This window comes from Dipodomys merriami, unplaced genomic scaffold (assembly GCF_024711535.1).
Source record: "Dipodomys merriami isolate MVZ:Mamm:240054 unplaced genomic scaffold, mDipMer1.0.p SCAF_8, whole genome shotgun sequence".
NCBI classification, from domain to species: Eukaryota; Metazoa; Chordata; class Mammalia; order Rodentia; family Heteromyidae; genus Dipodomys; species Dipodomys merriami.
The window spans coordinates 39,294,030-39,321,998 of record NW_027206401.1 but is presented as its reverse complement, the minus strand read 5'-3'; the positions used below and the strand labels follow the sequence as shown (position 1 = coordinate 39,321,998).

The following is a 27,969-nucleotide window of genomic DNA, read 5'->3' as shown; positions in this document are numbered from 1 at the left end:
TTTCTTAAAAGAGATATGCTCTCAGTACATCCTGAAATATTAATGGATGAAATGACACGATAATCCAGGTTTGCTTCAAAATAGTATGTAAGATGGAGATAGTGGGTAGGAGTTCCGATGAGGAAATTGATGCAACAGGGAGATAGTTAACGGAGGCTCATTCACTGCTTTACTCTTCTTGTATGTTGTTTTAAATTTCCCACAAAAAGAGGTTTTGAGGCATAATTAATGAAAAACAAAACAAAAAATACACATAAATTTAAAGAAAAAAATCAGTTGATTGTGATAATCACTCTGTTCATCTAATCCAAGTTCAACATTAATTCTTTTAGATCAGAAGAGTTTGTTTTCTTATTACCCTTCAGTAAGCTTGGGGAAACCATACTGGTCATTGGTTCTGATTTTATGAATCTCTTTTCCAGCTCATCTGATATTTGCCCTAAGGAAGCAGAACTTTATAATGTTTGTTTATAAAACCTTTGGTGTTATTTTTGACTAAATGTAGAAGACTTTTACCTAAAACTTAACTGGAGTCTCAGACTAGGCACTAGTGACACACCTATTATCCTAGCTACTCAGAAGGCTGAGATTTGAGGATCGTGGTGCAAAGCCAGTCCAGGCAGAACATCCATGAGACTCTAGTTTAACCACCAGAAAAATGGAAATGGAGCTGTGGCTCTAAGTGGTAGAGCACACTTTGAGCAAAAGAGCTCAGGGACAGCACCCAGGCCCTGAGTTTGAGCCCCAATACTGACCAAAAAAAAAAAAGAAAGGAAAAAAGAAAAAGTCTCAGAAAATAATAAAAGAGAAATTCAAAAGGATGAATTGAAGACACTAGTCCAATAGAGTGGAGATCTCACTTTTATTCTTGATGTTTTATACTAGGAAATTAACACTTAATTTAATAATCCATTTTTCACAACTGATTTATTAAAAAAAATCCTTAATTGTACATAAATTTCCTATGATCCCAAGTTTTATTTATCACTCTCCTTCAAGTCTGAAGAAAATGTTTAACTTACTAAACTCCACAGACAGCACAGTACTACTGATGTAACATTTAGTCTTTAGTGCTACACTCATATGAGAATTAAGAAACTGGCCTACAACCTGATTGTTTTTCTGGTTCAAGATAGCTGAAAAAAAATCTAACTCCATATGAAGACATAAAAAAATTAAGCTGGGGTATAGCTATCTCAGAAAAAAACCCTTTTATTAGTAGATTAAAAATGAACATTTGTATTCAATCTATATTAATTATTGCAGGCTTTCAAAATGCCTGTTGACTGTGATCGATCCAAATAACCTTAGTAAGATTTAAAAAAAAATTTTTTGCTCAGCATTTCAAAATGGTTGCAGAATTAACCTTAAAAATGTCAGAGTATACTATACATATTGCACTTTTCTACAAGACTGGATTAGTATCTTCTGTGGAAAAATACTAAAAGTACTGAATATAAAACATTTTAAAAGCAATAAGTACTTGATTAATTTCCCTGAAATTATCATCATCATTATCAAAATCTTCCAGGATTTTTAAAGAGTTGAATCCCCTTAAGTACAATTTTAAAGTAAAATGGGGGGTCAGGGAGGGGAAGGACCAAAACCCTCATAGGATTTTAATGTCCTTTTTTGTCTTCCTGACCAAAATGGATTTCAAACAAATTAGGCTTCATGATTCCTGCCTTAATAAAAAGCTAAAAAGTTCTATTATCCAAAATCAAGAAATAATATATTCATTAAAAGCTCTTAACTTTGTAATGTCTATGTCTGTCTGTAGGTCCCCTTACAGCCCTTCTGTACTGTTATAATCAAGAGATTTTAATCAATGATGTACTAGAACCAAATTGGGTAAAGAACAACTTATTTTCCAAAAATAAAATCACTTCCCAACATGCTTGACAGAAGCAAGCTATTCGTTTTCATTTGTGTCCCACTGAAGACATTACTGAAATTGTCCAATGGTTTATTTCCAAGTGCTCCACTAGACTTCTTCGGAATGTTTTAAGATTGGCTGTAGCTAGAGTTCTGAGTTCCATTTGGACCCTGCTCTCCTTCACTGTTCAAATGGGGAAGAAAGAGATTTTATACCAATTAAAAGATTCATTTTTCAACACCCTGATACACCTACTATCTTCTGAAGGTCATTATTCTGTGGCATCATCATAAAACAAAGATATTCCTGATTATAAGACACCAATGTGGCAAAATTAAAATACAGAAAACTAACATTTGGTTTTATGCTTTTATTCTTCTGTAACTTTTTGCCCTAACACACAACAAGCAGTCTAAAAGTTAGTGTCCATTTACACTCAAAAAGTTTAAATTAGTGTATGGGGTTTCATTATTATTACAGGTATCACTCAACATAGAGATTACACCTTTTTTCTGAACAAATTTCCTATAAAATTAAATCTTAACATATAAAATTCTATTTCTACTATTTAGGGAAACCAAAAGTGTTCTTCCAAAAAAGCAAACATACAAACAAAACTGTTGTCTAATGGCATAATAAAATCATATGTAATTACAGCAAATCTTTAAATCAGAAAAACACGGTAATTTCCTAAAGCTGAAAGTACCAGTGACTGTGGCAATAGGATTATTGCCTTATCTTCTCCACCATCATCTTGTAGCTCCAGGCCCTGCCACTAGTGGAGAATCACTCAGGGGATTTCTGTAAAAAACGCATCCAAAGGTAGCTGTTTGAATGACTGCCTTGAACAGCTCCTTGTATAAGTCAAGTATCATTTCCTTCCAAATTGTAACATTAATCAGTTGCAATCTACCATTCTAGCTTATTGCTATCTATCAATTATCTTTCTGGATGACTAAGATGGGTAGCATTTATTTTCCTCTGCCTTTAGTCACTACCTCAAATGACGTGATAGTGAGGGCTGAGAACCACTGAAATAAATGAGCAGATCTTAAGACAACAATAAAAACTTCTTAGCATAGGAAACTCACATTTGGCAAACTGTTATGGTATATTGTGGGTCACTCAAATGCCAAAGTCCTTTAAAATATATCAGATTACTCATTAAAATTTTTGAAAACTGTTACTGAAATTTATAAAATAGAGGAATAGCCAGGGTGTGTGTGGCACAGAATCAAACTGGTACAGAACTAAGGAACTCTTTATCCTTGAATTTCATATACACTTGTTTAACTCAGTTCTGTTTAAGTATATGTACAGTATGTGGCTGTATGTTGAGGAATACCTGTAATAGACCTCCGTTACATTAGGAAATACTGCTAATCAGATAATCAGATTAATTTATTTTGAAAACTGAAACATTCTCTGATGAAGAGGGTGACACGATGCATTGTATACATAAATGGACATGTTAAAATGAAACCCCCTTAAACAACATAACTGATGAAAGAAAAGTGAGATATTCTCAATCTATTAAGTCACTTTAAAAAGTATGCACGTCATGACATTTTGGTAGGGAAAGATATAAAACAACATAATCTAAGAAATAAAATAATAAATAAATGAAACCATTAACTAATAATTTAAAATACCTGTTTGGAGGTGGTTTTGGTTTCGGCATCTTACTAAGAATAGTAGCCATTTCTTTTTTCTCATCGAAATTCTTCCACTGCTCATACAGTTTTAAAATAACCCTGATTATTTCCAAAATCTAGAAGAAAGTATTTGAAAAGTTCTCAGTAACAAAAATAAGCAACATATCACTACAAAAAGAACAAATCCGGAGAGCCAATCGTGGCAGCAAAGGCCCTTAAGCCCAGCACTCCGGAGTCTGAGGTAGGAAAATGAAGGATTAAGGGGCCAGCTTGGGCTATGTAGCAAAAAACTATCTCAAAGAACAAAACACACAAAAACCCTACATCACATACAAGTCTTCCTTCCAAGAACAGTAAAAAAGGGGAAACGCTCTATCCTTAAGTAATCAGGTTAAATGAGAAAATACTGATAAATAGAAAGCACTATTTTTCAGCACATTGCTATTTATGTTTTTCTTTCTCATCTGTCATCTGTATGCACTTGCCCAGCCTTACTACTTACAAGTTATTTTTCTTTTATCTGAAGACACTTTAAAACAAAAATGAAAGCTGATTGCTGGTGGCTTAAGCCTGTAATCCTAGCTACTCAGGATGCTTGAGATCTATCTGAGGATCGCGGTTCAAAGTCAGTTGAGGCAGGAAAGTCCATGAGATTCATCTGCAGTTAACCAACAGAAAACTGGAAGTGGTGTATGGCTCAAAGTAGTAGAGTGCTAGCCTTGAGCAAAAGAGCTCAAAGACAGTACCCAGGCCCTGACTTCAAGCCTCGTAACTGACAAGAAAAAGGAAGGAGGGAGGGAGGGAGGAAGGGATAGAATAAATATTTTAATCATGAAGAGCATACTCCTCTAAGTATTCTAAACAATGTAAGGGAAAGTATTGCATACAAAACATTGTTTCAGGGACTGGGAAGATGGCTCAGTGGTAGAGTGCTTGCCTTGCATGCCTGAGGCCCTGGCTTTGATTCCTCAGCACCACATAAAGCAAAATGAAAAAGCTGGAAGTGGCGCTGTGGCTCAAGTGGTAGAGCGCTAGCCTTGAGCTGAAGAGCTGAGTGACAGCGCCCAGGCCCAGAGTTCAGGCCCCATGACCGGACCCAAAAAAAAAACAAAAAACAAAAAACATTGTTTCAGTTCTCTTCATTATTCCACACGAGACAATCAAAAACCGGCAGAGCTGGGTATGGTGACATATTCCTATAATCTCAGAACTCAAGAGCCTGGGGTACAGCCCACTGCTGGTGGCTCCTGCCTATAATTTTAGCTACTCAGAAGAATAAGATTTGAAGATTACCATTAGAAGCAAGGCAGACAAATCTGAAAGACTGTCCACTTAACCAGCACAAATAGCTAGATGAGAGGTGAGATATGGCTCAAAATGGTCAAGCACCAGCTATGAGTGAAAAAGCCAAGCAAGAGCACAAGGCTCATAGGTCAAGCCCTAGTACCAGCCCCCGACCCCTCCATCCCTGGGGGGGAAAAAAAAGACTAAGACAGAAGAATAAGGGAATCTGAGTTTGAGGCCTTCCTGGGCTACCTAGGAAGACTGTCTTAAAAATAAAATACTAAGGAAGTGACCCTGTGGCTCAAGTGGTAGAGTGCTTGCCTTGAGCTGAAGAGCTCAGGGGCAGCACCCAGGCCCAGAGTTTAAGTCTCACGACAAAACCAACAACAAAAACCAACAACAACAACAAAAGCAACAACAAGTCGGGTGTCAGTAATCATAGCTACTCAGGAGACTAAGATCTGAGGATCGTGGTTCAAAGCCAGCCCGGGCAGGAAAGTCCATGAGACTCATCTCCAATAAATCACTCAGGAAACAGGAAATGGTACTGTAGCTCATTTGGTAGAGTGCTAGCCTTGAGCTGAAGAGCTGAGGGACAGTATTCAAGCCCAAAGTTCAAGCTCCAAGACCAACCAAAAAAAAAAAAAAAAAGCAACCACAAAAAAAGTAGAACAAGAAAAATCATCTTGGCAGCTAGGATCTACCACACTCAGTTTACTAAAATTAGCCCTGTCTTTTCTAAAAATAGATCCGATCTTGGATTAACTTTATGATTTCAATATTTGAGCAGAAAAGGTACAAAAAAAAAAAAAAAGGAGCAAGCATTTCTTCCCCAGAAATAGTCTGTTATCTAAGTTCACAGTAGCAATTAGTGGTCACTATATAGCTTTTACAAAGTCACAGGCTACTCTGCAACCAAATAATCAAAAGTTGACCACTGTGTTTAACCCTAAACCAACTAACCAAACAAAACTTTAAATATCAACATCCATTCCTCTCACAAACAGTATGATTTGGGAGCATGCTCAGTTGGTACACTATCACCTCCAACTCTTTTTGTATACTGGTTATTTAGGGTGTCATATCCAGCCTGGGTACATATCTGGAATGAGATCAGCTTATTCTCACTTCCTGTCTCAGCTTAGATGACAGGTGTGTATGACCATCTCTAACTCATTTCATTGAGATGCAAATATTGGATTTTTCTGCCCGGGCTGGTCTAGAACCGCAACCTTCCCAATCTTAGTGTTCCACATAGCAAAAGGTATGAGGTACATGCCACCACACCCAATTACGGTGTTGAAAAAGGATCTCATAAACTTTTTGGCCTGGGCTAACAGCCTTAAACCATAATCTTAGTCTCTCAGGTAGCTAGGATTACAGGAATGAGTCACCCATGCCCTATTACAATATGAATTTATAAATGTCCAAGGCTATAGAATCTTAGGAAATACCTTCTCCATGTCCACAGAAAGTTCAGCAAACCACTGTCTGGCATCTTTCTGCTGTACAACACAGGCCACATGTAGGCAAGCTGAAAAAAGAGACAGTTGTTCAAGTTTAACTGCATTCATGGTCTCAGAACAAGAGTTTCATAAACTGTACATTATCCTCATACTGTTTTAGTTATATTTAATAACTACTACTGATCAGCTCGTCAATTTACTGTGATAAAGATTTAAAAAATTAGTAGACTACATTAAAGATCTTTATATCTGCTCGTCACTGTGCATTAATTGTGCCAAATACCTTGAGAAATCATAAGACAACCACACATCCAATGGGGAGGTTACAACGGGAAAGTCATCTTTGAACAGCAGCACAGAGTAGTCAAGTTGCACAGAAGTCACTGACAAAAACAACAAACTAGCTCATCAATACACTCATGTTTTAATAGCGATTATATTTTGATATTTCAATTAAAAGTAATATTGCCTCTAATTTTTTTTAAGCTTTTACCCATTTTCAGCACACAGGTAAATTAGTGGTTTAGTGACAAGTGACCATACTGGTCAAGAATCAGTGCTGAGATCAAATATTAGAAAAAAATGTAAGGCATTGCATATAATTATACAAATTATACACAATCAACACTAACAAAGAGCTTATAGACTATAATAATCTATACAATTCCCACTGTTTAGCCTGGCTATCCTGATTCTATCCCAGTTTATGACAGAGTCATAGTCTCTGGTCTGGTTATCTGTATGACTTTGCTAAGAATGATAATGTAGACAGCAATCCAAGGGGGTTAAGATGTGGCTTGGTGGTGGATTGTCTACTTTGTAAGCCCTGTTCTAGTCTCAGCGTTCCAAACAAAAAACAAGATTAAAACAACAAAAAAAGAAAAACCAGTGTTTTGGCACATGCCTACAATCCAATAGGCCAGTATTGGCTACAGAGGGTCCTCGTTTCAAAAATTAGCCCAAAATAAAACAAAACAAAAAAAAGCTAATAAAATGTCAACTGGCATACTGTTTGCCCACGTTAAAAGAAGCAACTTCAAATATTGCAGTAAATGCCATGAAGAGGACTGAACAAATCCTAAACCAGACTGGTGATATGGGGAAGATGGTAGGAGGGTGTTTAAAAAAGAAAGTGAGAAGTGGAGGAAAGAAGAGCACATATGTAAATGGTAAAAAGAGGCTGTAGATTTTATCCATCAATTGAGAGGAACAATAAAAGGTTTAATTGGGAGACATATTCTGCATTTTAAAAGGTTTATTCTAGTCAGAAGCAGTGTTCGTGCCTAAAACCCTAGCTATTTAGGTGTTGGAGACTGAGAGGCTACTGGTTCAAGGCTAGCCTGGACAAAAAGTTATCAAGAATAAATCTTACTTTATGGTTAACAATTTCTAGCTAACGAATGTGACCCCAGCTGTTACTTTGGAAATGGTAGGTATAAAGAGGAAAATGTGATCTAGGCTGATCCCAGAAAAACAAACAAAAATCTGTGAGATCTACGTGAAAAATAACTAAAGCATAAAGTGCTAGGGTTGTGGTTCAAGTGGTAGAGCACCTGTTTAGCAAACATGAGGTCCTGATTACAAACCCTAGTACTGCCAAAAAATTCAAAATACTAAAAGCCCTATTTCTCAACCTTGGCACTACTGTCATTCTTGCTGAGACTACTGTCTTATGCATTGTAGGCTGCTAGCAACAGCCCAGCTTCTACCCACTAGAAGCCAAGTTGTATCCCACTCCAGTGTGAGATCTAATGCCATCTCCAGACACTGCCAAATGTTCCCTAGGGAAAAATTACCACTACCTCCTACCCGCATTGAGACTCACTAGCCTCACTCAACAGTAGGGAGAACACACTGGCTCTCTGAGCACAGGGATGACAAAAACCATCAGCCAGTTAGAAGACTGCTGTGGTTTAGCCGGAAACCAGTGGCTCATGCCTGTAATCCTAGCTACTTAGGAGGCTGAGATCTGAGGATCATGGTTCAAAGCCAACCTGGGCAGGAAACTGTGAAACTCTTATCTTCAATGGTAAACCATCAGAAAACTGGAAGTGACGCTGTAGCTCAAGTGGTAGAGTGCTAGCCTTGAGCTGAAGAGCTGAGGGACAGTGTTCAGGTCCAGAGTTCAAGCCCCACAAGCGATTAAAAAAAACAAACAAACAAAAAAAAAACTTCTGTGGAAAGTTTGATGGAAATGAGAAGATGGATATCACTTTAGAGAAGGGACACAAAAGGTAATAGTCACTAACTACATGTAGCTATTCAGAGGTCCAAAGAATCTAATTGCTGGTTTCAACTAAGATAACTACTTAGTTCTATTCACCAAGCTAAGAAAGACATTAAAAGAATCATATTTGGAGACAAGAGTTCAGTCCTGAGTCTGAAATAGTGACATGCCAAGTACAGCTGCGTAAAAAGGGTGATGAATATGAATAACTACTTAGGAATGCAGTCTTGATTAACCAAAAGACTGGTGGAAGCCATGAGCCAAGACTAAACAGAAAGGACAGAAGACCACAAAGAGGGCACTTACAGCAAAGACATGGCCCATATTATCTCCTCCTTCTTGTCTACAACAGATCTTAGCATTTCTACCCACTGAACACAGATGCCATTTCAGAATCCTTCCAAATCCAATGTTTTACAATCATCATCAGTGATACAAAAGCATAAATATATACCTAAACCTATTTGTCACCCTTGATGTAAGAAGGCTAAAAAATAAAAATAAATCAACATTTAAGAACTAAAAGAAAAAAAGACAAATCAACAAGAGTCTAATGTAGTAAAAGAATAGGAAGGAAAGTTAAATAACAGGGAAAGTTTAAAGGATAAAATAGTAGAAATCGCTGGGAAGGTGGCTCAGTGGTAGAAGCGCTTGCCTTGCATGCCTGAGGTCCTGGGTTCGATTCCTCAGCACCACATAAGCAAAACAGAAAAAAGCCGGAAGTGGCGTTGTGGCTCAAGTGGTACAGCACTAGCCTTTAGCTGAAGAGCTGAGGGACAGCGCCCAGGCCCAGAGTTCAGGCCTCATGACCGAACCCCCCCCCCCCCCCCCCGCCAAAAAAAAATAGTGGAAATCAATAGAAGGAAAGAAAAGGAATAGAAACTAACAAGTGCCTAGAAAACAATGGGCTATTTGATACACTATAAGCTATCTCATTTAACTCGTAAGAAAATTCTATTATCAGAATCAGCTCCCTTCTTTTTTACAATTAGGTAATCAAAGTATCAAAGTCAGAAACAGTAGGTGATTTTCCCACACTGTAAAGGAAGTAAAGTCTAAAGGCAGGATGATCTGACTCCAAAGACTGTTCTAACTCATTACTGCCTCCATATACAGTAGAATGGTAGCTAACTTTACTCCTTCCAAGATAGAAAGAACCACATTTGCTTCTCTATTCAATCTCTGAGTATCTAGGTAGGCCCTAGAATTAAAAAAGCTTAGTCATTTTATGACAATGTTAACAAACTTAATTATTTCCCCTTTAAATAAAAATGTTCTATTTTTAAAAAAGAAAGTGGGTAAAGTTATTTATGTAATTTAAGAAAAAAGAAACTTACAAAGAGGGTAGGAGGACAATAATCCTGATTTGTGACAGTGGCAGTTCATATTATTTAAAGTTTACATGCAAGACTTAGTCTATTACTTTATGGACCATAAAAACATAAAGTACAATAGGGTGAAATTTACTTTAGAATGACCTAAATAGATTCCTAACAACTTTTTAAATAAAGGCACACCACACTTACATACCTAGAGCTATCATGAAAGGAGGATACAGTAGGCAAAGATCCGTTCTGTAGGTATCATTCACTATTCTCCTATAGAAATATAAATCATATATTAATGAAAACAGAATTAAATAATTTTTCTCCCAGAAAGGGCCAGATTTCCTATCTTTGTGCCTATTTCTCTTTTTTATTACTAAACACAGAAATAAAGATTAAAAACATCAAGGTAAAGGACAGATATCTGCACATGCCAACAAGGAAATATATTAAATTTTGAAAACTCTCAATAAATTATATAAAACAAGCACCTTTTTCTAACTTGTGAAAAATTAGGAAAATGTTTAATACTACCAAAAATACATTTTTTTTTAAATTGTATTTTATTTTATTTGAGAACATACTGTACAGAGGGGCTACAATTACATGGGCAGGATACCAAAAATACATTTTAAAGACAAATTCACTCATAATTTTTCCTTATTTTTTCATACAAAATAAAATTTTAGCAGGTAGCAGTCATCAAATAGATCATTTAAATGACTATCACTAACATTTTCTTTTTTTTTTTTTTTGCTTATGTGGTGCTGAGGAATCGAACCCAGGGCCTCAGGCATGCAAGGCACGCGCTCTACCACTGAGCCATCTTCCCAGCCCCCTTTCACTAACATTTATAGCATTATATTCATTAAAACTTAAGCTAATCTCTTGCTCAACACAAATTTATCTTGGAGGAACTGGTTTAATGACTTTAAAAATACTAAATTTCCTATTTGTCAGTTTTCCTATCCACGAACACTATTAATAAACTTCTTTTCTAATTACCATGCAAGGGGAAGCAACATGTCTTCTTGGCCCATGTCCTGCACATACTGGAGCAAAGGTCTGTAAGGATGATACACTATCAAGCAACAATCCTAGAAAGAGTTTAACAAATGTGCATGTGTAAAAGCAGATTATTACAACACAAAAATGGTATCATTACCCAACTGATTTATAGTTGTGCATTTCAAAATGTTATTTCTCTAATTCATTTTGCTTCCCTCTTATTCTCTTAAAGCAAGTGATACAGCCCTGAACTCTACTGTAACAGTGAAAGCAGTGCTCTCTCTGGAATATACCTTGGTAAATCGTTGGCAGTCTATCAGCATCCATTCATTCCCTTAGAGACTGAAAGTGTCACATCCGTATTATACTGAAACCTCTCATTGGCCTGAACGTCCATAATTCCCAAATGAAGGAGCAGAATTCTGCCAAAGACATGTCTACCTTCAAATAACACTGCATACATACACAGACTGTGCACATAATTTACAGTGGTTTAGACTTGTTTGCTTCTGATCCTTTAATTATGGGTACAACAGAACTTTTTTTCATGCTGAGTAGGATATGCTAATTATTTCCCAACATCAGAAAGGAAACAGGTAATGATGTTACTAGATTACTATAATTTCACCACGTATCACCAAAATGTACCTCCCTACAAATCCCTTCATTAAATTATTCCTGGCTTTATTAAACATAGAAATAAACTTTACTTCAATTATTACAGGAAAGAAACACTCACCATTAGTTCTAGTAGATAGAATTCACATTCTAATATCTGTTAAAAAAAATTATCTACTGTTAACAAGAAGCCTAATTACAAGTCTGCTTGGTTTAAAATAACAACTCATGGACATTTTAGTAATTTATTATATACTCAACATTTTTAAATCAAGAAAATAAGCAGGATAGCTTATATTAGAAAGAAGATGCACAACAAAAATTATTTTACTATTATATAATTCATATAATTACAATTAAAAAGCATTTAAAAAGATGTAAGGAAAAAATCCTTTTTTTGGTGCTGGGATTAAAACTGTCACATCGAGCCAACCATTACCAGCCCCCGCATTTTCTTTACTCATTTCTATTTAAAATATGTTACAGGATAAGTGTGTATATAGCTCAAGTGATAAGAATGCCTATACCAAGCAATCATGAGATTCTGAGTTCAAACCCCAAACAAAAGAGAACAAAGAATAACAAAGAGAAAACTACAAAATCTTCATTTATTTTTTGTTGTTGTTATTGGTCATGGGGCTTAATTAAACTCTGGGCCTGGGTACTGTGCCTGAGCTCTTCAGCTCAAGGTAAGCATTCTACCACTTGATCCACAGCACCACTTCCGGCTTTTTCTGTTTATGTGGTGTTGAGGAATCAAACCCAGGGCCTCATGCATGCAAGGGAAGCACTCTACCATTGAGCTACCTTCCCAGCCCCCAAAATCTTCATATTTTTCAATACTTTCATACAACAAATGAAAAATGCAATTATATTAAAACAATTTTCAAAAATATGAAAAATCCCCTGCAACATGAAAAAAGGATATACCTAGCAAAATATCAATAGAAACTCATCTTATTAAACAATGTTAACTTTTCAAATATGCTTTCATCCTGATCCATTATTGTAGTTCTCAACCCCAGATGCACATTAGTGTCACCTGGAAGCTTATAAAGAATACTAATGCCAGAGCTTCCAAGTGTAAGAATTAATGATTTAATGTGGAGTATTAAGTTTCTAGGTGACATTTGAGGTAGTTCACTCCTGTAATCCCAGCTACTCAGGAGAATCACAATTCAAAGTCAATCCAGACACAGGTGAGGGAGGCATGGGCAGGAGGATTGCAGTTCAGTCTAGCCTGAGCAAAAACTGTGAGACTCTCTCCACAAAATAACTGAAGCTAAAAAAGGCTAGAAGCAGAAGCAGAGCTCAACAGGTAGAACACTTGCCAAGGTGATATAATGGGCAGCACAATTGCACAAGTATATATTTTTTTAAAATAATGATTTAGAAGCTTTGTGCAAGCCGGGTGTCAGTGGCTCACGCCTGTAATCCTAGCTACTCAGAAGGCTGAAAGCTGATGATCCCGGATCAGAGCCAACCCCGGCAGGAAAGTCTGTGAGACTCTTATCTCCAATAATCTACCAGAAAACCCAGGCCCAGAGTTCAAGCTCCACGACCAAAAAAACTAAAATAAAATAGAAGGCATTGTGCTTTAATTTAAAATATTATATATATTCTTGAAGTATTTTACATTTTACTGTTAAATACAGCTATTTCATATACTGTCTTGGTGAGTGATTTATATAATATACTTACATGATTCATCTTATAGGGGAATTCCTTTGGGAAGGCATATGAAAATCTAGTTTTCACTGCAGAAAAAAAAAACAACTTAGAAAATGTCTAAGTGAATTAACTCAATTCCTTTATCACAGTAGAGAATATTAGAGAGTATGTCTGCAAAATTCTGAGTAGGCTCTCCTGACAATGCTTAGGAATCTGTATCTTTTCTTTTAATTATATTTTAAAATTATTTTTAAGTATAAATAATGAAGTACAAAGGAGTTACCATTCAACAAATCAGTTCATGAATGCAATGCATCTTTTTTTTTTTTTTTTTTTTTTTGGGTCCGGTCCTGGGGCCTGAACTCTGGGCCTGGGCGCTGTCCCTCAGCTCTTCAGCTCAAGGCTAGCACTCTACCACTTGAGCCACAGCGCCACTTCTGGCTTTTTTTTCTTTTTGCTTACATGGTGCTGAGGAATCGAACCCAGGGCCTCGAGCATGCAAGGCAAGCGCTCTACCACTGAGCCACCTTCCCAGCCCTGCAATGCATCTTGATAGATGTGGTCACCCTTTATCTCTGGATCTTTATTTACTTCCAAGAAGAGAAAGACAAGCTGGTATATACCATATACCATAATTTGAGGTTCAATTTTACACTTTATATTAAAGGATTCTGCTGTTGTATCAAAACAAATTCAGAGAGTGAAAAAAAACACTGACTTTTTCATCATGAAAATCATTCTAGTACTAGAATGATACTGTTCTATTCTCCAGTAATTCAGTTTAGAAGGGACATGGGAGTTGTACATGTGTTCACAAATGTTATATATAAATGCTACTTTCAAATACTATATATGCTTGTAAAATAGAAAGGAAGGAGGGAGGAAAGGAAAAAAGGAGTAAAAGAGAAAGGGAGGAGTCTTTCTTTTTCTATTCCAGGAATTTATTTGAGATACGATATTACACACCTCTTTATAGACTTTTCAGACTTTGGCTGTAAGTTTTCCAGACTTTCTCTATTCTTGATGATTTGTACTTCTTAGTAGTACTAAGCTACGCTAAAGGTGCTCCCTACTGAAATAGGCCTGATGTTTTCCCAATGATTGGACTGGGATTATGGAGTCTTCAAGGTAGACTAAAGAAGTATCACTTTTGTCATTAACACATCAAGGGTTCCCAATATTAATGTATTTTATCACCACTGCTATTGATCTTGATCACCTGGTTGAGTGAGGCAGGATTTTGCCAGATTTCTCCACTATAGTTACTTCTTTTCTCCCTTTCCATAACATATACATTATTGGGAGCCATTGGGAGCTGACAGTAAAGTTCAAAGGTCATCTTGACCCTTGTGCTCGCTTAAAGGCACGTACAAGGAACTGGCTTACTTAGAAGACAACAGGTGCCCAAGATTGCTTTGCTATGTCTGCAGTTTGTTTTAAATTTTCCTTGTTTTTCTGGACTACTCTAGTAGAATGGCCTGAGTATGGGGGCCCATGAGGATGCACCGTTCCACATGTTTGGAATTCCCAATACCCAGGCTGCTCCCATGTTCTGAAGAGGACGACCTTATGAGATACTGACTTTTATATATGCCCAGGAATTAATTGAACTGCTTCGGACATTTCTAACTGGTGGGACTGATGTTTACTACTCTGCTAGGTGGGGATGTGAGGTAACTGGGACAGGCTCTTGGATCATGCACAAGGGCCCTCCCATCCTTGTTTGGCAAATCTCACCCCTCAAACGTGCCTCGAACCCCCTGCATGGCCAATGCTATCTTTACCAATGTAATCCTGTTAAATTAACCTTTACAGAGGAGGGAAAAGGATAACTAACTAGGAGGCGGGTCTGCCATTAAAAAAAAAAGGGGGAGAATCTGTAGAGCACATGGGCAGCAAAGATGGAGTTGAGTGGACAGAGCCCAATTTGCTTTACGTTCAGCCCGTGAAAGCTTAGGTGCATGATAGGGTGTGACCTTGACAGTGATTGGTTCCTCTTCCTCCCCTACCATGCCACCCGCTCTTTTTTGCTTTAAAAAGGGCTGCTCTGTGTTAATAAATGCGTTTTCCCGCTTGAGTTGACTCCCCGATGTGTCTGATTATCTCCTTGGCTGAGGGAGGCTGGGGAACGGGCGAGTGGCCGCACTTACCTTTCCTCAGACCCCGTCCCAACAATACATTAGCAGGAAGTTACTATATAGTCAATACTTTAGAAGTAGGGATTTATTAGTCCGAGTCAAAGAGTAACTAAATACAAAATTTAGCATTTAGAATTCTTTCTTTTGTTGGTTCAAGAGTTGGACTTGAACTCAGTACCTGATGCTTCTGCTCACTGGCTAGTCATCTACCAACTGAACCACATCTCCAACCCTCATTTGCAATTATTTTGCACACATGAAAAACGTTGGACTAGATTATTATGTACCTCTCAAAAAAAGATGATGACCTCAAAATATAAAAATCACTCAGCTTGGTTCACAGAAAACAGAATGGTTTCACTTGTGTAGATCACAGAAATAATTTTAAAGGTCTGAATGATCTCGTCAGATAATGTCTTTTTGCTTAATCTAAAAAGATAGAGCATACCACAATATTAGTAAGCTATGTACAGTAGTTCTATATTATTTTATAATGTTATTTCTATTTATACCCTGATTCATATACAGCTAAACATCCATCTTTTTAGATAAAGATCCAAGACCAAGCAATTTGCTCAAGGTTATACAGCTGATTAGGGACAAAGCACAATTATCAAGAGACAGAACTAAGGCCGAAAGTTAGCTTAGCGACTACCCTATGTAACATTTTTCAACTTGGAGGTATGATAATTCACAATTCTCATCGAATACATACATTATAGTTACTACAGAAAGGGGTGAATCTAGCCCAAAGAATAACGATAGGTAGTTAAAACAATAAAAATCGGAAAATGAATTTTTTCATCCTCATAAAATTAAGAACTCCTGACTCAATGTTTTGAGGCTGATTGTTACTACTTATTTTTAAAATTACAAGTACTGGGCTGAGAATGTGGCTTAGTGTTAGTGTTTGCCTAGCATGCATAAAGCCCTGGGTTCAATTCCTCAGCACCACATAAACAGAAAAAGCTGGAAGTGGCACTATGGCTCAAGTGGCATAGTGTTTACCTTGAGTAAAAGCTCAGGGACAGTGCCCAAGCCTTGAGTCCAAGCCCCAGGACTGGCAAAAAAAAAAAAAAAAAAAATACAAGTACTGCCTTTTGTAATTGCTCCATACAACTTAGTATTTATCAAAGTAAGAATCAGGAAGTAGAGACATGTTTTGGGGTGTAAGCAAAGGGAGGGCACAGAAATGGAGGGAAGAAGGGGAAGCAAATGTAGCCTATAATTATCGCCAAAGTACATTACATATAAAAATGAACTATGTAAATTGAGGGTAAGGATAGGAGGGGGATAATGAAGGAAGGGGTGACAATGACCAAGAAACATTAGTACTCATAACCTGACTTATGGAATTGTAAACTCCTTATACAACTGCTTAATAATTTTTTAAAAAGTATCGCCTTAGATATGGTTAACACCTTTTTAACTTATTTTTGACTCATATGCTAGTAATAAAGTTATTCTTAGGAGATATAATAAACTCAACTACATGTGTCTTATAAACTACAAAATATCTGTGTACTATGGAGCTTTCTTTAGATTACATGGTTAAAGCAGAGCATACTTTTTGCACTTACATACAGAAGTAGCAGCAGCAATCAACCTCGTATTAGAAACCACTCCAAATTCCTAGAGAAAGAAAAAGTGGATGTGATCAGATACATAGTAATCCAATAAACATCAGGTCTATTCAAAAGAGTATCTGCAAACTCCTTTCCTGTTTATAGTCTTCAGCTTCTAACTTAGGTATGAAATATTTAAATTTCTAAATTTACCGTTCCTTGAAGCTTTCACAATTTACCTACATACTGGTGTGGTTCATGCCTATTTATAATCATGAGAATTTGCAGTTTGAGGTCAGCCCAGGCAAAATAAGTTCATGAGACAACATCTCAATCAGCAGCTGGGTGTCATGGAGTATATATACCTATCATCCTAGCTCCAATAGAGGCTGAGTCTGGGAGGATTATGGTTCCATGTCAGCCCAGGCAAAAAAAGGTCTTGAGACTGCTTCCCCCCCACTCCAACAGAAAAAATTGGGCGTGGTGGTTCAAGCCTATCATCTTAGCTACAAATCACAAGTAGAACTGCAGTGTAGGCCAGGTGCAGAACAAAAAGACCTGGAGATGTGGCTAAGTGACAGGGCACCTGCCTAGCAGTGTAAAGTCTTAAGTTCAAAATCCTGTACTAACTCACAAACTAAGGCAAAATTTTAAATAATTTCATTATTTAATCTCAATAAAAGAAACCAATTCCTAAAATGACAATGCCAGTTTCTGCTAATAAATCCATTTCCAAAAAAAAAATTTAAATTCTATACTAAAACCATAAGAAACAGTATTCAGTCTCTATCCAATTGGACCTGGACTAATGAACAGATACTTCATAACATGAGAATATATCAAATCTCTGAATAATATAAACTTTGACATTACTTAGAAGACTATACAAGTATCTATGACCTTTTCTGGAAGAGAAAAATAAGAATATATGGTAAGACTTCTAAGATAAACTGTCTTTTCCTCTTTCAACTCAATATATTACCACTGCCCATCATTGGAATTATCAAGTGATCCACTTCACATATGTTGTACCATTTAATTTCACATAAAACCCATTAAGGTCTCTAAAGCTTTCATTTCATTTTAAAAAGGAAAAACCAAGATTGATTCCTTATCCAGCAAAACAAAACAAAACAAAACAAAACAAAACTGTTCATACACTTCAACCTATATCCTTTGTAGGGACAATATAAATGTGTATTTATATTAGCATTTTCAATCCTAGCAAGTGAAAATAAAAATGAAAGCCTGAGATGTATTACTAAACACCATCTGTATACAATTTCCATAATTAGATAAAAATATTTGATTAGATTAAAAACAAACAATAATGCTACAATCAAATCCAAAAAGATACACTGTCCCCTCCCCCAAATAATTCTTGATCTGGGTCATACTGATGCTCTACCACTTGAACCATGCTTCCAGTTCTAAATAACTGCTTGTCAAAAGAATGTTTGAGGGCTGGGAAGGTGGCTCAGTGGTAGAGTGCTTGCCTTGCACGCTTGAGGCCCTGGGTTCGATTCCTCAGCACCACATAAGCAGAAAAAAAAAGCCAGAAGTGGCGCTGTGGCTCAAGTGGTAGAGTGCTAGCCTTGAGCTGAAGAGCTGAGGGACAGCGCCCAGGCCCAGAGTTCAGATGCCATGACAGGACCCAAAAACAAAATACAAAAAACAAAAGAATGTTTGAGCCAGCACTGGCTCACACCTGTAATCCTAGATATTGAGGAGGCTGAGATCTGAGGATCAAGGTTCCAAGCCAGCACATCTGAGGATCAAGGTTCCAAGCCAGCCCAGGCAGGAAAGTCTGATTAACTAATTAACCATCAGAATTAATAATGAACCAATTAACCATCAGTAAACCGGAAGTGGTGTTGTAGCTCAAAGTGGTACAGCACTAGTCTTGAGCAAAAGAGCTCAGGGAGAATACCTAGGCCCTGAGTTAAAAGCCCTACAACTGACAAAAAAATTTTAAAAATGTTTGTATGGGGCTGTGAAGGTGGCTCTGTGGGAGAGTGCTTGCCTTGCATGCATGAGGCCCTGGGTTCGATTCCTCAGTACCATATAAGCAGAAGAAGCCAGAAGTGGCACTGTGGCTCAAGGGGTAGAGCACTAGCCTTGAGCTGAAGAGTTGAGGGACAGTGCCCAGGCCCAGAGTTCAGGCCCCACGACCGACCAAAAAAAAAAAAAATTCATATGGTGAAAAATAAAAGTTGAAAGCTTTTACTTAGCAAAGTAACAGAGCTGTACTCAGTAAATCGTAACAAAACTTTTATTTTGGTTCTGTAGTAATAGGAAGTGAGCCAACACACTAAGCATTCACTTTATCACTGAGCTACATCTAAAGTACCAAATAACAAACAAGACAAACTAAATTCCCACTAAGCTACAAGGGGGGAGGTTTACAAAGATTTTGTCTTGGTATCCCATACTAGTTGTGCTTAAGATATATAAATTTATTTTTTTTGGGGGGGGGAGGCCCAGTCGTGGGCCTGAATTCTGGGCTTAGGCGCTGTCCCCTCAGCTCTTCAGTTCAAGGCTAGCGCTCTACCACTTGAGCCACAGCGCCACTTCCAGCTTTTTTTTTTTTTTCTTATATGGTGTTGAGGAATGGAACCCAGGGACTCATGCATGCAAAGCAAGCGTTCTACCACTGAGCCACCTTCCCAGCCCAGGATATATAAAATATTATACTTTAGTGAACTAAGCAACTCAAGGGCAGTGATGGGAGGGAGGAAATGAGAAAGGGGGAACAGCTTACACTAAGCAAAAGGAAAAAAATGTACATATCTCCCAGATTGGAAAAAATAGCTGTAGTGTCAAAATTTGTAGAGACCATAAGCTTTAATGATAATGACAATGAGCCTCATGAAGCTTAAAATGTATGTGTGACTTTAACTAAGTATCATTATCCCACAATCCTGTGAATTTTGTGAAATTTATGTAATCACTTAATCTCAAAAAGAAAAAAATACACTTCTGGGGGAAAAAAACCACTCTAGAGTAAGGGCCATTTACAAACTATTTTCAATTAAATAACTTAGATTCTACCTGCTTAAAATACTTCTTATAGCTGGGCGCTGGTGGCTCCTGTATGTAATCCTAGCTACTCAGGAGGCTGAAATCTTAGGATTGCAGGTCAAACCTAGCCTGGTCAGGAAAGTCCATGAGACTCTTACCTCCAATTAAATACAAGAAAATTGTAAGTGAAGCTATGGGCCAAAGTGGTAGAGTGCTAGCTTTGAGCAAAAAGAGCTCAAGGACAACGCCCAGCCCCCAGTTCAAGCCCAATAACTGACAAAAAAAAAAAAGTAAAAAAACACAAACTCCTCACAATTAGAACCTTAAATTTTAGAATGTTCTTCTTAATATTATTTCTAATAAAGTCAATTCTCATCATTTAGGTAATTTACTCCTAAACAATGGCTAAAACAAAACTAAATTAGGGTTGTTAACACTAAAGACTACATGGATTAGTTGTACAAAACACCCAGTTTTCATAGTCTGCTATTGTCTTGGGTTTAGCTAAGTGCTGAGCTATCAAAAAATACTAAAAAAGTGTCAGGTGCTAGTGGCTCACTCCTATAATCCTAGCTACTCAGGAGGCTGAGATGTGAATATAATGGTCCCAAGTCAGCCCAGGCAGAGAAGTCCATGAAATTCTTTGTTTTGTTTTGTTTTTTGGGTCCGGTCGTGGGGCCTGAACTCTGGGCCTGGGTGCTGTCCCTCAGCTCTTCAGCTCAAGGCTAGCACTCTACCACTTGAGCCACAGCGCCACTTCCGGCTTTTTTCTTTTTGCTTATGTGGTGCTGAGGAATCAAACCCAGGGCCTCAGGCATGCAAGGCAAGCGCTCCACCACTGAGCCACCTTCCCAGCCTCATCCATGAAATTCTTATCTTCAATTAACCACCAAAAAGCCTTGAGCACAGAAACTCAGGGACAGCACCCAGTCTACCACTTTGAGCCATAGCACCATTTCTTAACCAACATATATTAACTATATTTGATGTAAAACAGAAAAATATTTTATACCTCTACTTTGGATGCCAAAAACACACATGTAGGAGCCATTAATACAGGATCTATACTTTTCAGAGAATACCTAAAATATGACAAAAATAAAGTTAAAACATTACAATTTAGAAAATACAGTGGGGGGGAAAAACACAATAACCCCGGCAAACAAGCAATTAATTTACACTAAGGTTTGTCAATATTAGAAAAACATTTCAGAAGCTGGGCCCACCTAGCTCAGACCAGTAATCCTAGCTACTCAGAAGGCTGAGATCTGAGGACTGACGTTAAGAGCCAGCCCAGGCAGAAAATCCCCCATGAAACTCTCATCCCCAATTGACCACTCAAAAACCAGAAGTGGAGCTGTGGCTCAAAGTGGCAGAGTGCTAGCCTTGAGCAAAAGAGTTCCAGGACAGCACCCAGGCGCTAAGGTTCAAGACCAAGGAAAGAAGGAAGAGAGGAAGGAAGGAAGGAAGGGAGGAAGGGAGGGAGGGAGGGAGGGAGGGAGGGAGGGAGGAAAAGGAAGTAAGAGAAAGAAAGAGGGGGGGAGGGAGGGAAGGAAGAAGGAAGCAAGGAAGGAAGCAAAGAAGGAAGGAAAAACATTTCAGCCAGGTGCCAGTGGCTCACACCTGTAATCCTAGCTACTCAGGAGGCTGAGATCTGAGGATCACAGTTCAAAACCAGTCCAGGCAGGAAAGTCATCATCTTAAATTAACCACAAGAAAACCAGAAGTGTGCTGTGGTTCCAAGTGGTACAGTGCTAACCTGAGCTGAAGAGCTCAATGACAGTGCCCAGGGCCAGAGTTCAAACCACACAACTGACCAAAGCCAAAAAAAAAAAAGAAAAATATTTCAGATAGCTATAACATAGTCCCCAAAATATAACAGCCTTACCTGGCATAGAATCTCTTGAAATAAACGGTAGCAGTAGCAATAACTTGTTGTCTTAATTTAAGATGTTCACCTAATGCTTGGATAACTAAAAGGAAAATGATAGAGTTTTAAATAAATCAATTGGCATCATGACTATAATGTTAACTTTCAACAATAATTTCTCCAAGTTTAAAACATGACTATATTCATTTTTAACAATGGGACAAACCTGCTATAAAACTCTACCTAATAGTAATTTAGTACTAGGATTTGCAAAACTAGTACAGATAAACAGAAAAGAGAAAGTGCCCCCCCCAAAAAAGTTACTCTTTTAGTAACAAGTTGAATGATAGTCCCCTCTATCATCCAATATTGTAATGATTTTCATTTTATAATATAAAAAGAAAACATTAGATATCCTCCTGAGTATAGCTATAACTTTATTTATTTTTTGGTTGGTCCTGGAACTTGAACTCTGGGCTTGGGCGCTGTCCCTGTGCTCTTTAGCTCAAGGCAAGCGCTCTACCACTTCAGCCACAGCGCCACTTCCAGTTTTCTAGTGGTTTATTGGAGATAAGAGTTTCACGGGGACTGGGAAGGTGGCTCAGTGGTAGAGTGCTTGCCTTGCATGCATGAGGCCCTGGGTTCGATTCCTCAGCACCACAGCCGGAAGTGGTGCTGTGGCTCAAGTGGTAGAGCGCTAGCCTTGAGCTGAAGAGCTGAGGAACAGCGCCCAGGCCCAGAGTTCAGGCCCCATGACCAACCAAAAAAAAAAAAAAAAAAAAGTTTCATGGAGTTTCCTGCCCAGGCTGGTTTTGAACAGCAATCCTCAAATCTCAGCCTCCTGAATAGCTAGGATTACAGGTGTGAGCCACCAGCGCCCTAAAGACAAAAATCCATAATGTGCCCTCAAAAACAGTTAAGTTTGCAGAAGAGTAACTAAGGTTAGAAAAATCATATGACAAATCCCATGGCAGACTAAAGGTTTCTGGCCAAATCCCTTTTCCATAGTAGGACAATTCTAAGGTAAAAATAACAACTGCAGGATGTCAATTTCAATGAATCACTTATCCTCAGAGTATTTTTTTAGCCAACTTTAAACTGAGTTGCATTATAAAGACTCAGTAAAATTAGTCATCATTATTAAATTATCTTTGATATGTAAAATTCAAAACAGCTTTATTTAGATTAACCAGAGTGCTAACATGGTAGATGAATATGCAACAGTTTATCAAAAGTAACCATAAAAAACACTAAGGGAGCCAATTATATACCACTTCAACCAACAACAACCAAAAATAGTTTACCATTTGTAAAAAATATTTGTAACTTCCAATACTCTTCTTCTGAGAGAAATTTTAAGTCCTTTTGGCGCTCCTTCAATAGATCTTGTTTATCCAAAATCCATTGCAAACTAAAAAATAAATATGTAAAGTTATGTTATAGAAAATGAATGAAGTCGCAGAAAACACACTAACACTTAACAAGCAGTTCATATTCCAAGATGCATAAGTTTAAGAAGTAACCATAAAAGCCAATATTGGGCATAAGCTGGGAATATAGCTGAATGGCAGAGCACTTGCCCAGCATATGCAAGATCCTGGCCTGGATTAGATTTTTAGCACCATCACCACAACAAAAAAGCAAAACAAAACAAAATAAAACAAAAACCACAATTATTTTTCTCACTTCTTGAAATGTGGATTATTAATGAGAATTATCTCACTAATAAAGCAAGTATGGCCCTGAAAACTATTCCAGTCTAACCTCGCCCCTCTCCTCTGTAATTCCCTCTTTCTAATACCCAGCAACAGTGACATCTTAGTATTTTATTTAGTAGCATGCTTACTCTTTCTTAGTGATTCATTAAATAACAATGGAATTATTAGGCATCATTTTATGGTACGTAAGATATTTAATTTCCTTGCTTTACAAATTTTAAACATGTTAAAAGCTACTTCAGACTTTATTACACTCATAGTCCTAGACAAGTGAACGTCTTTTGCACAGAGATATGAAATAAAATTTAAATGACTCACAAGATACTATTCTGAAATCTAAGTGCTCAGTATATATAGGAAGTATTTTAAACAATGAATTTGTTATTTGGTATCCTTTTAAACTGCTACACAACAGTTAAGAGTGAATTATCCAATTCTTGGCAGACATAAAAATTAACTATTTCTGCATATTTGATTAGTAATATATTGGATACAATTTCTTAGAACTGATAAATAGATCAGTTTTGCTGGAATCTTTGATACATATTGTCAGCTTGCTCTCCAAAACAAATTACAACAGTTTCCATTCATACTAACAGTTTATATGTTCTAAGGCTTCCCTTAAAGGTAAGCAAGGCATGGTGGTATGTGCCTGTAATCTCAGCTAAGGAGACGGAAGGAGATCATAAATTGAAGCTAGCCAGAACTACAGACTATGTTCCAAAACAAAGTGAAAAAAATGACTAAGGATGTATGTAGTTCAGTAGCCCAGCATTTGGTAGGCATGTTAGGGCTGAGTTTGATCCCTATCACATAAGATAAAAGTAAAGAAGATAAAACAAAAAAGTTCTCTAAACAACATGGCTGATACTCTGGATGATCAATAGACACATCCATAATCCCCACAACTGAAATTACACATTCAATACCAGCCTTGTTTGACTGCACAGCAAGTCGAGGCCAGCTTAGGCAACATAATAAGACCTTGTATTAAAAAAAAAAAATCAAATCCTATGAGTTACTGCTAATTTTTCACATACTTCAAAAGTTAGAGGTAAGCCATGTCTATAATGCAACTACTTGGAGGATTGAGGCAGGAAGATCATGAGTTTGACCCTGCCTCAAAATAAAGCAGAAAAGGGCAAGGATATAATTCAGTGATAGAGTGCTACCTAGGATGCACAAGGCCCTGAACTTCATTACCAGTACTACAAAAACAAACAAACAAACAAAAATCTAATAACAAAAGCTTGAAGGCAAGGTAAAGCAACTTAGTGTTTCCCACTAAAGATCTCATTATGCCTTCATTGGCCAAATACACTTAATTTATCTATTAATTCTAATATGACCATTTTCTAGTAAAGTCATTTTTTTCCAATTAACAGCTCCTTTTGATGTCAAATTAGTATAGTGTGGAGGAATCATTTATAAAATAAGCTGTAAACATTTCTGCAAGGGCTGGGAGTGTGGCTTAATGGTACATGCATAGCATGCATGAAGCCCTGGGTTCGATTCCTCAAGTACCACATGAACAGAAAAAGCTGGAAGTGGCATTGTGGCTCAAGTGGTAGAATGCTAGCCTTGAGCACAGAGAGGCTCAGGGACAGAGTCCAGGCCCTGAGTTCAAGCCCTCCCCCCATCTTCAAACTTACATATTTCTTGATACTTCTAATTTTTTCTTTAAATGGATCATCATTTACTTTGCTATATACTGAAAGGCCTTCTCTTGTTTAAAATAATTTCTAAAACTTCACCCAAATTTCTCAATATCCTTAGGTTATTTTCTTTTAGCTGCTAATATGTTTGGAGTTTATTTTGGTATAGATGTAAAGATAAGATTCAGCTAGGGGCTGGGAAGGTGGCTCAGTGGTAGAGCGCTTTGCCTTGCATGCATGAGGCCCTGAGTTTGATTACTCAGCACCACATAAGCAAAAAGAAAACAGCCAGAAGTGGCGCTGTGGCTCAAGTGGTAGAGCGCTAGCCTTGAGCCGAAGAGCTAAGGGACAGTGCCCAGACCCAGAGTTCAGGCCCCATGACCTGACCCAAAAAAAAAAAAAAAAGATAAGATTCAGCTAAATGTCACTGACATACTGATTTATAATTTATAATGTCCTGTTTTCAATTTATTTTCCCTGTTCTATGCCCTTACAACATAAAACATTAAGAAATTAAAATACAGAAAATAAATCCATGCTACTATTCTTTAGAAACTTTCCACTGCTATACATTACTATTCTTTCACAATTTTTCTTATATTTGATGTACAGAATCATGTACTCCCCCCCCCCCAAAAAAAAAGGAAAAAAAAGGGAGGTCATCTTGTAATACTAAAATCAAACTTCATTTATTAAAATAGGTTCCACCATGGAGTTTTAAGGCTTTCTTCCTATTCATCTTATTCATCTCTTAATTTTATTCTTTAATATTTGATGTCCTCTTATCCACTTAAAAAGAAAGCATTTAATGATTCTCATCTAACTACTTTTATCTCAACATACTGATAACTTGTCTTTGTGTGTATGTACAGTTACCATAGCTTAAGCTCAGGGCTTTATTTTCTTCTCATAACTGGTGGTCTACCACAAGAGGTACCCCTCCAGTCTAGAACTTTTTATTTTTACTGGTTAATTGAAGGTGTGTCTGAAGAACTTTTCTCCCAGGCTCTAACCTCCCGATCTCTGCCTTCTGAACAGATAGGATTACTGAGGTGAGCCACTGATACCCAGCTAATTTTGCCTTTTAAAAAAATACCTCAGTCTATCAATTCCACTGACTAACATCATTAACACATGAAAAGACACCCTAAATTTCCTAACATTTTAAAGACTATGTTTTTTATGTTAGGGAGCATCTTATTTCCACTTCATCTTTTTTCCATTTCAACTTTACCCAAGCAACATGGTATGATTAGTATTAAAGTTTCCAAAGGATTCCATCTCCCTGAAACCATTTTCTTCCTTCCTTCCTTCCTTCCGCCAGTCCTAGGGCTGGAACTCAGGTAGAAGAAACTGTTCCTGAGCTTCATTTGCTCAAGGCTTAGCACTCTACCACTTGAGCCACAGCACCACTTCTGGCTTTTTCAGTTTATGTGGTACTGAGGAATCAAAGCCAAGGTATCATGCATGCTAGGCAAGCACTCTACCACTAGGCCACATAAGGACTAAAAAGTAATTGAACAACAGGAACTGATCCTGTATGTATCCAGAAAATTTTACAATTATCAATGATCACTAAAAATGATTATTTAGATATCTTCTTTAACAAGTTCTGTTCATCTTTCAACTAAACAATGGAAAACTAAATCAGTGTTTAACCAGCCCCCATCACATAGCTTACTTTTTTTTATTATTCCAGTTGGTCAGACAGAAACTAAAATTTACTAGTGAATTGTGGCAATCCAGCAAATACAGTTCTTTTTCCTTTACTTATGCAATACACTTCTTTTTTTAAATTACATTTTTATTATCTTTAAGAGGTTGCCATTCAACATGCCAGTTTTTAAGTACAATGTATCCTGATGGGTAACATCTCTTGCATCATTCTATCATAGAAAATACATTTTTGTTTGGTGTTGTCTTTTGTGCTGGTCCTAGGGCTTCAATTCCGGTCTGAATGCTATCTCTTAGCTCTTTTGCTCAAGGCTGGCGCTCTACTCCTTGAGCCACATGTCAACATTCGGCTTCTTGGTAGCTAACTGGAGATATAGCTCACAGACTCAAGCTAGGTTAGATCCCCAAGATCTCAGCCTCTTGAGTAATAGCTAGCCATGGCCTGAATCAACGGCGCCCAGCGAAAATACAGTTTAAAAAAAACAAACTATCAGCCACAAGCTAATGAATAAATGATAAAATCTTGAGGGCACATGACCTATACTTTATCAACCTAACGTCCCAACTAGGCATTAATGAAGCAGAGTCAGGAAACGCTGAGGTCGTTAAAAACAAACAAGCTTGACACATTCCTTGGGTGATGAAAACTACTCAACATAGAAAGTACAAAAGAAAGGATCAGCAAGGCCGTTTCTCTGATCACATCCGGGCCAAAAGCCATCCATAAACCTGTCCTAAACCGGCCACCTCCCAGCCCTCCCTGAAGTCAGGCTTCCCGCGCCAGTCCTCACAGCATCTCCCCCCACAGACCCAGACAACCCTGGAACCCCCAAATTCACCTCCTTTCCTGCAGACTTGAGTCCCTCCCTTCTCTGATCCCTCTCCCCACCAAATGACCCGCCAAAACCCTGCTGGGGAGAGGAAGTCGCCCCCTCTTCACCGCCCCCCCCTTCGCCATCACAGGTCGCTTCCGGTCTTGTTACAAGACGGGGGGGGAGGGGGGGACGTGGATCCAGGCCCGGGGGAGCCGCAGGCCCCGGCTCACCACCCCTATCGGCTCTCCATCGCGAACCGGCCTCGGATGCAAACCGGAAAGGTCACTTACTAATGGGAGCTCTGCCAAAAGTTCCCTGCCATGGAATACAGCCCTCCCTGATGAAACAGCACCAGCCGGCGAAGCGTTCCGCGGAGCGACCAT

General features: G+C 37.9%; 1 protein-coding gene across 1 annotated transcript; it reads right to left on the bottom strand.

The window, feature by feature from the left end:
- Positions 1-843: 843 nt before the first annotated feature.
- Ccnc (cyclin C) lies at positions 844-27,969 on the bottom strand. Its single transcript, XM_070010286.1, is given in 13 exon segments — positions 844-2,059; positions 3,529-3,647; positions 6,270-6,349; positions 10,039-10,106; positions 10,839-10,930; positions 11,581-11,616; positions 13,161-13,216; positions 16,849-16,900; positions 20,867-20,936; positions 21,743-21,827; positions 23,029-23,135; positions 27,877-27,953; positions 27,955-27,969. Coding segments are annotated over 13 exon segments (912 nt in total). The 3' UTR covers positions 844-2,004.